The 9326-nt window shown below is 44.7% G+C and overlaps 1 protein-coding gene across 1 annotated transcript; it reads right to left on the reverse strand.

Moving 5' to 3' along the window:
- Window positions 1-196: 196 nt before the first annotated feature.
- On the reverse strand, window positions 197-5302 carry LOC127032782 (claw keratin-like). Its single transcript, XM_050920366.1, has 2 exons — window positions 5273-5302; window positions 197-810 (listed from the first exon to the last, which is right to left on the reverse strand). Exons 1-2 carry the CDS (start codon window positions 5300-5302, stop codon window positions 295-297), a joined length of 546 nt encoding a protein of 181 aa, XP_050776323.1. The 3' UTR covers window positions 197-294.
- Window positions 5303-9326: the final 4024 nt, after the last annotated feature.

Here is a 9326-nt window from a genome sequence, read left to right on the forward strand (position 1 = left end):
CCTTGCGGGGTCAGTGTAAACAGCCTGCATGTAATTCAGAATGAGTCCACATGTGAAAGCGAGAATCAGCACACGGGTGGGAAAGCCTTGGCAGAAAGAGTCTTAAAGCGTAACATTAGAAATGCAGCACGTCTGTCAGCCCAAGGTGCTGAGCACACACAACTCCCACTGAGTTCAGCTGCAGCCCTGTTTGCCCAGCACTTCTGAAAGCCATGCCCAAAAGATCAGGGGTGAATCTGTATCTTGCTGTTCATTTCCTGGTTCTTCCTTCTTCTGTGGGTGTTCCTGCTGGGTTTAACATGGCCCACAATATCCACCAAGAGACCTGCGGCCATATCCCCCGTATCCCCATAATCCCCCGTAACCATAAAGGCCCGGGTAACCGCAATGTCCCCCATAGCCCAACAATCCCCCATAACCGTAAAGACCTGAGTAACCAGAGTATCCCCCGTGGCCCAATAATCCCCCATGACCGTAATGGCCACCATAACCACCTAATCTCCCTAAACCATACAACCCTCCGTAAAGGCCTCCATAGCCGTGCAATCCCCCCCAACCAAATGAGCCCCCCAAACCAGCTCCCACCACAGGTGCTCCTACTGCTGCTACTTCACTCTGCTGAGGGAAATTGCTGAGAATTGGTCCAGGGAGGGTCACAACAACCGGTGAGGGTCTAATCCCCACTTCAGAGTCAGGGCACTGCCTAACGCATGGCTCGTTGGAGCTGCCAGTAACTGGACTAGGCCGGACCACCCCGCATTCTGGATACCACAGGCTGGAGACAGTCATCTTTCTGGGGTGGAGGTAAACCTGCAACACACAAGAGGGATGAGAGTAAAGAGAAGGTAGAAGTGCTGGTGGAAGAAAGGATTCAAAGCTCGGTTACAATGGTAGTGAGGTCAGCATGGGGTCCGAGAGAGAGAGGAGAAGTGGAGTTAGTCTCTTTGTATTTGTTCTTATTTGGTCTTTCTTCCTCTCTTGTCCATTTGTCCACTTGCAGTAAGCGTCCCTCCCAACCGGTCCCTTTGAGCCCCTCTCAATGACTTTGTCTGTAAAACACAGACTGGAATAAGAGCGACATGAAATTACATCATCTCAGGAGAAGCACCTTCAATGGGTATTTCTGTTCAGGAGAACATAGGAATTACTCAACCGGAGCACTCCACTTGTCAACTTCATCTGTCTCTTGTCGCCAGTACTGAGGCGTAACAGCTGGTACAGAATAAAGTAGAAGACTACTGAATTGGATCTTTCTGGACTAACCTGGGAAAGTTTCTTCCAAACCCACCTAAGTGAAAAATGGTTAAGGGACTTTCTAAAGTTACTGAAAAGATTTCAGTGCCCTAAATCTATTTCCAGTTAATAGGTAATATGTTTCCCAATTGTTCTTCAAGTCTCTCCTTTAGCTTTAGCTCATGAATCCACCAGTGCCTGCAACTTACTAATGACACAAGATAGTTATGGAAGGTCTCCGTGATCCCTGATAAAAATTACAGCGAGAACATGCTAGATTCCATCTTAAATGAAAAGAGGCCCTACTGTGATATCTCTGGGGTTAGAAAGAGATTGAGTGGAACTGGACTTACCCAGTTCACCGAGGAGATGAAGTCTGGAGAAGTGTTTAGAAGAGTGCTGAGTGGTTAGCACTTTTATACAGTTCCTAGGAGTGCCTGGAGGATCTGAGATGCTGTTTGTGGAGGAGGTCCTCATTAGATAACAAACAAATTTGATTGCCTTCATGAGTCCTCCTTTTGATGGAGCTGTTTTCCTCAGCATTGATGATCAATGAGTTAATCTCAGCCTCAGAGGGTGTGACATGCACATTGCAGTCTTCAGCTCTTTCATCTTAAAATAGTTTAAGCCAACTTCATTCCAATGACTTTATTGGTGCTCCAGTGAAAATGAATGTCAAGGCGATTCTGGACAGCATCAATAGCCCAAGTGGGTGTCATGAAAGGAATCCAGTTTTGTCCTTTCAATTCATGCTGGTGGTGATTAGGGACATGAGGCAGTTCATTCTAAATTTGCTAGGAAGCAGGGAGCCATTTTTCTCCATTGTGTGGCCTTCAATCATGACCTGGTTAAGGGAATGACACTCGAGATCTTGGCCTCCATTTTGTGTAAAGTGACTGTACTGTGTGACTCAGTGCAGAGGTGTGTAATCCCCACAACAATGGATTAATGTTATAAGAACACGACCCTTTTCATGTGTGAAACACTAGGGAGTGTTTGTGAGGGGCTTTGAAATCTTGAGTTGTGAGGATACTGAAGAACTTCCAGCCTTACCATCCTTACTCTGTCTGTCTGATAGGCCAAGAAAAAGAGGCAGGTTGAGATGAAGGGCACCTGGGGTCAGTTGCAGAAACAGAAATACAAGCCAATACTTTAGACTTCTCCTTAGATTCGTTGTAACATGGCCTTCTTTATACATGAGGGTAATAAAGGTCCAAAGGAATTACAAGTGTGTACATTTTAAGCTTGTTGATGTGCAGTGTAGGAATCAAAATCTCAGTATACAATTCAAGGTGGGAGAAATTTTGATAGAAGAGAATTTAATTCTGCTCAGGTGTAAATACTCACTGTCACGGAGTGTAGGGGGACACGGGGCCCTACACCCCTGGATTCCTGCTATTCACCATGACTCTCAGCCAGCCAGTAAAGCAGAAGGTTTATTTAGATGACAGGAACACAGTCCAAGACAGGTCTTGTGGGCACAGACAACAGGATCCTCCCCAATTAGGTCCATCTTGGGGTCCCTAGGGCACCACAGCCCCACTGGGGAATCAGAGCCCTGTCTGCACTTCCCTCCTTTCCACAGCCACGTTCTGAAACACTCCCTCTCTCCTCCCAGTGTTTCCTCCCCCAGCCTCTGTTCAGCTTCCTGGGCAGAGGTGTCACCTGGCCTCTAACCCATTCCTGGGTTCTCATGTTACATGCTCAGGTATCTTTCCTCAAGGCCAGTCTCCCATCCCCCAATGCAGACCGTCCTCCCAGGCCAACACCCCCCACTGAGCATTCACAGCCCACAGTAAGAACAGTCCCAGTTCATCACACTCACCACTGAGACAACTACAAATAAAGGGAGTTAAGGCACATTGCAAGACTCTCAATGACTGATCGTTGTTCACACTTAAATGAGAAGATGTTTCCCCCAAAAGTTGACCTCGAAATCATGAAAACAAAATTTAAAAATTCCAGAATGAGCCTGTCTAAGAATTACTCTCAGGTTAGTGATGTATCTGGGAGCATCCAATAGGGTTCAGGAGATACAGGTTAGTGTTTGACATGTGTGGTCCCAACTAATGGGGTTTATTGTCTGAAGGGTGGTGGTGCAGGGAGCCGATGAAGCACTTGAGGCTCCTGTACAGGAAGGCCAAGGAAGTTGGTCTGGGAGGACTTGAGCTAAACCCAGCCAGACTTATTGTCCAACAGGCCAGTGAGGCAGGAGGGACCACGGAGGAGCCCAGGCAGACAAAGAGGAAGTTGTTCTGAATGTTTACCCAGAGATCCAGGTTGTGAATGAATATTCTCTGGAGAGACTGATGCCATTGCAGGAACCATAACTCCCGGCTGGTTAGTTAAAACGGTGGCCAACCTCCCCACGCATATATTCCTCTCTCTTTGTGTGGCTAAATTTCCAGTATTAAGAACAAGAGGATTGCAGTAACGTGAACTTATTTTTCATTGATGGAAATCGTGTAATCCATTGCTCTCTGTCTGTTTGTGTGGCGTGCATTGGTGAAGCCGCACCACTGTGGTTCCTGTGCTCATACCGAACCCTTCCAACATTCCTCCCATGTGTGCAGCCTCCTCTGCTGCACCCCGCAGTGACCAGAGTTACAACTCAACGTTTTTATTGACGTTCGAGGAACCACAGTGAAAGGGTCTGTGACTGGGCTTCTAACGCAGATTTCTGAAACAGCAAGTAAAAATCAGTCTGCCTCTATGTCTGTCCATTCATCTGTCCCCTGCCAAGCAGCAGGGGTCCTGGGGCTGCGCAGCACAGGGGTGTATGTGTGTGAGAGAGAGGATGTCCTGGTTGGGGCAGGGGAGAGTCCAAACAACTTACCCCGCTGTAAGGAAAAGGTAGTTTCAACATTGATTTTCTCCTCGGGAATCTCTGCCAAGTTAAAATAGCTATCTCTGCCGTCTCCTCCCAGAGAACCAGGCGACAAGCCTGACTGAGTGGTGATTTTTCTAAGAGCTTTTGCATCAGTCATCTTGACTTGAGATGTGAAAAGTGCCATGATTACTTTACTCTAAGGCTATCTCTGCACTAGTGACTGTCCATATACGGCTTTGTGCCTAAACCTCTGAAGCATTTGTCAATCGCTCCCTGTCTGACTTTCACCGGAATGTGCCTCCCTTGACCTCCATGCCAAACAGGTATAATTATAACATTCAGGGTGGGTTGCCTGATGCTTCCTCCGATCTAAGCATTTCAAAGTGCTTCACAAACGCTCATCAAGTGTTATACAGCCAATGAGATGAATGACTAAAGTAGTAATAATTTTGACTGGGATTAAATGTTCCCACACTGAAGATTAGATTCACTTCAAAAATGCATGTCAAGGTCTCAAGTGTCAGTTTAGTGCTCAGTTTGTGATTCCCAGCCTTTCAGATTGGGGCTCTTTGATTTTCATTCCTTGTACCTTTGCATTTCCCTTTTATACATATTTTGAAGTTTAAAGGTAGATACTGAAGCAGTGTGAAAGGGAACAGTTGCATCCATCAGCTTGGAGGAATGCACTTTATCTAGCCTAGCTTAGAGTGTCTCTGTGTCCTTTGGGGCTCAGGGCATCATCTCTGGGGACATGTGTGACCGCTGCATTATTTGCTCTACAGGTCGCTGCTACCTGGATGGGAAAGCAGGAGCCTGGGACTCTGCAAGCAGCCAGTGAGTTCCCAACCAACCCTCCCCAGGACAGGCTCTGAGTGAAGAGCTCTGGAAGGTAGAGACCGAGAGAAGGGTTTGTCAAAGGCCACCAAAAAAATTATTGTTAGAATCCTTGAATCCTAATCCATAATTTGGGGACATCTATTCCCACAAAAAAAACCTGTTCTTAAAATAATAGAACCCTGTGCGCACACACAACATTAATGAGCCTGCAGTGCTTTGAAGTCCTTTGATTTGAGGGAGTCTGTGATCATGGAGCATAATATCACCATGAGATCTGGTTTATGTGGAGGTGGACAAGCACATTGAGGTGAAGGTTACACAGGGAGCAAGTGGCCGAGTCAGCAATAAAATCAATCCTAGTGATTTACTCACCCCATGCTCGTCACTGCTCCTGAACTGCATTGGACAGTTCCCATTCACGGCTTCCGAATAGCCTAATGTAGCATCAGTAAAGTCAGGAGAATGATGGCAGGAATGTAGCTGGCCCATAACATTTTCAGAGGAAAGAGAGCTGAAGGGTTTAAAATGCCTCTTATACCATGTGGAGTTAGAGAGAAAATGATCCTCTAAAAGACAGAGGGAAAAGAATTACATCAGTTGAAGGAGTTACTCAAAGTTTGATTTTTAACTAATTGGGCCTTCAGGAACAAAAGGGCCTCTCAAGGGCTCCCGCAGCCTAAAAAACTGTCTAAAAACACTCCTGACTCGAGGGTCTTCTAACAGCTTGATCTAGTTTTCCGATGAGAACTTCAGAAGTCCTGTTGAACTCACTCTCTCCATAACCATACAGACAATGTGCTAGGGACTGAATTGAATTTAATTTAGGACTGAATCTTGCACAGACACTCTGTGATTCATAACAATGGGAAGGGTTTGGGTTTTTTTCCAATTATTTTTCTGTTATTGAGTTGCAGGTGTTGGTTTCTCCATAGTTTAGAAGTTAAGGCCTGGATTGTCAGACAAAGACATGCAGTTGTGACCCTGGAGCCTATTGATTTTAGTTGGATCTTGGGCATTCAAATCCCTTAAGGATTTCTGAAAAATCTCATCCCCAATTTTTGATAAACGGCTTAGGAAGAAATTCCCTAAGTTTCCTCCATAAAGGGCTAATTCATTGTTCTTCTGTTTCTTTCTGTAGCAGCCGGTGAGTGATACTAATGAGACAAGGTACTGCATTAGATGGGCCACTTGTCCCTTCCAGCATGGTAATTGCTACGTTCTCACATTCAGAAGTGAATCTAGCTGCAGATCCTCACCTGGTCCAATTTAGTGTAGCTGCAGTGAAGCCAGTGGATGAGAGCAGATTCACACCAGGGTAGGAGGTGGGGGTTTGTGTTTTGTTTTGATTTAAAAACCCATTTTTTTAAATTACTCAGCAAGTGTTGATGACTCGTGAAGGATTACAAACCAAAGCACTGCCTTGCGCTATTGGACTGAACTCGTTTGTCAGTAGATGTCAGGGTTCTGTTGGCCCCTTTCTAAAGCTCAGTGAGGGGGGTTTCATGGCCCTCTCCCAGTACCAAAAGAATGGTGAAAGGCCAATGAGAAATCAGGATCCTGAGACTGGCAGTCCCCAGGGGCAATGGCAAGAGTCCACCGCTGCAGGTCAGCCTGATTGACAGGGCAGGCAGGCCAATATGCAAGTCAGGAACCCACTATCCCATCCTCCACAAGTGCACTACTTTTTCTGTCCTTGGAATCACATCTCTCTGATGGGTCACAGTGACAGAATGGTAATGAATTCTTCCAGCTTTGTGGAATGAAGTACAGAGTAGTATATCTCTTCAACATTGCCTTCTTTCTGAATGAGAATAATAAAGATCCAAAGGAATTACAAGTATGTACATTTCAAGCTTCTTCATGTGTAATGTAGGAATAAAAATCTCAATATACAATTCAAGCTGGGGAATATTTTGATAGAAAAGAATTTAATTCTTCTCAAGTGTAAATGTTATGCTTATAGAAATCACACAAGATCTTTTATAGGAGAGAAGGCAATACGCCACATTTATTGAGAATACAGCAGTTAGTATATGCTTTTCAGTCACACGCAGACACACACACCATGCACACAGTCCCGCCAGTCGATGTTATCGTTACCAGTCCAGAGTCTGGATCAATCTAGTGGCCAGCCAGATTGGTCGCAGAGGGGAGCCAGGCTCTGTCGGTTGTGATCCAATTCTCCTGGAGTTGTTGGCAAGACGAACCCAAAGTTCCATGGCAAAGCACACTGTTCTTATAGTCCTTTCTTTTCATTGGAGTTTAGGGATTTTGCTGTGTCATTTTCTGTCCAGTTACTCTTTAATTGGAGTTAACTTTTGATGGCTTCTTCCATTCCAAAACCCCTCCAGGAGGGTCATCGTGACCTGGTTTAGATTTATTGAATCTTGTGTTTAAGGGTGCTAGCCTTCACTTCAGGGTCGCCAATCTGCCCTTCCTCAATCATGGATGAGCATTGATGGTTCTCTGGCGTTGATAAGTCTCATTAAGTCTCTTCACTCCCCCTCCTTTGACCATCTGGCTTCAACAATGGCCTTCACACCTTATCTCTTCCTGATGCATGCATTCCTCAATCAGCCAAACAGTTCTTTGCAGAGACCTTCAAAAGGTAACAAATAGCAATGTTTTATGTTGAACAAGAAAGACATTGTAAATTAGACATTACTAAATCTTGTCACTATTTTTTGTCACATGGGGGCCTGGGCCTCCAATATTTCTCTAATCTAATTAACATAGTCAGAAACACGATCCTGTCTGTTACTTACAAGGTATGAATAAAGACAAAATGGCTAATACTAGTATTCACTATCCTATTCATTTAGTCTAATACCTGAATTCTCACAATCAACCATACAATGTATACAGCCAAAACATAATCAATTATAAAGCACAGTACCCACAGTACAACAGAAATACCCACCAGTAAAGAAGCAACTACAAGTAGAGGGAGTAAAGGTGCATTGCAAGACTCTCAATGGTAGATCATTGTTCACACTTAGAAGAGATGTTTCACCCAAGAGTTCATCCCAAAATCATCAAAACAAAATTGAAAAAATGCCTAAATGAGCCTCTCTAAGAGTTACTCTCAGATTAGTGATGTATCTGGAAGTGTCCAGTACGGTTTAGGTGATACAGGTTAGTTATGGAAACGAGTAGCCAAACTATTGGGGTTCATTTCTGACTCTGCCAGTCAATCCCTGTCTAACCTTCATCTGAATGTGCCTCCCTTTACCTCCATGGCAAACTGGTAGAATTGTAACTTTCAGGGTGGGTTGTATGAGGCTTCCTCTGATCTGAGCATTTGACAAACACTCATTTCACAAACACTCATCAGGAGTTAAACAGCCAAAAAGATGAATTACTGAAGTAGTAATAACATTTTACTAGGATTAGATGTTCCAGCACTGAAGACTTTGTCTGTAAAATGTCACTGCAGTGCTCAGTTTGTGATTTCCAGCCTTTGAAATTGGGGCTCTTTGATATTCGTTCCATATAGCTTTGCATTTCCCTTTTCTATATATTTTGACGTTTAAGGGTAGATACTGAACCAGCATAAAAGAGAATAGTTCCATGAACTTCAGATTGAAGGAACGCACTTTATCTAGTCTGGCGGAGAGAAACTGTGTTGGGAATGTCTCTCTCTCTGCATACAGAGCTCCTCTACCCCATGCTGCTCAGATCCAACATATAGTGAAACCAATGGGAAACATCAGGTACTGCATCTCCACCCATGAGCAGCCAAGAGAAGTGGGTTTTGTGAGAGACATCAGCTAATAAAGCAAAGGAAGAAGCACAGCACTGACAGTTAAGGATTCCTTCTTCAAATGATCAGAGAGCTGTGGGATGAGACTGGATTAATTGGAAGTCTGACCAACCTAGTGCATCCTGCAAGAACCGTCTCTCACACAAAGCTTTTCAGCCAGAATTAGAATAATTTTTAAATTGGAAAATACAACCCCAACAGGTTTTCTTCTAAACCGAACAGCATGAAATTCTTTCCCTCAGCTGTAAGGCACAGAACGCCATTGAAGTCTGGGGAACTCTACTGATGTCCACTGGTTCGGTATCTGCCTCTTGAGCTTTGTAAAGGAATGTTTACTAAAGAAAGGGAAATTCAAAGCTTTATTGAATAAAAATCAAACAGCCCCAAATTCGGAGCCTGGGAATCATCGACTGACTATTGGCATGACATCAGAAACCTTAACATGGATCTGTAAGGTTCATTTAATCCAGCGTTTCTCTAATGAGGCCACCAGCGGATTTTTTTACAGCTACGTCAGCCTCAAGAAACAGGGAGCCCGGGACCCTGCAGTCAGCTGGTGAGTTCCCAACCCACCCTCCGCAGGACAGGCTCTCAGTGAAGAGCTCTGGGAGGCAGGGATAGAGAGACGAGTTTCTGAAAGGTCACCAAAAAAATTGTTGTGAG

The sequence above is a fragment of the Gopherus flavomarginatus genome, chromosome 1, assembly GCF_025201925.1.
Source record: "Gopherus flavomarginatus isolate rGopFla2 chromosome 1, rGopFla2.mat.asm, whole genome shotgun sequence".
Taxonomy (NCBI): Eukaryota; Metazoa; Chordata; order Testudines; family Testudinidae; genus Gopherus; species Gopherus flavomarginatus.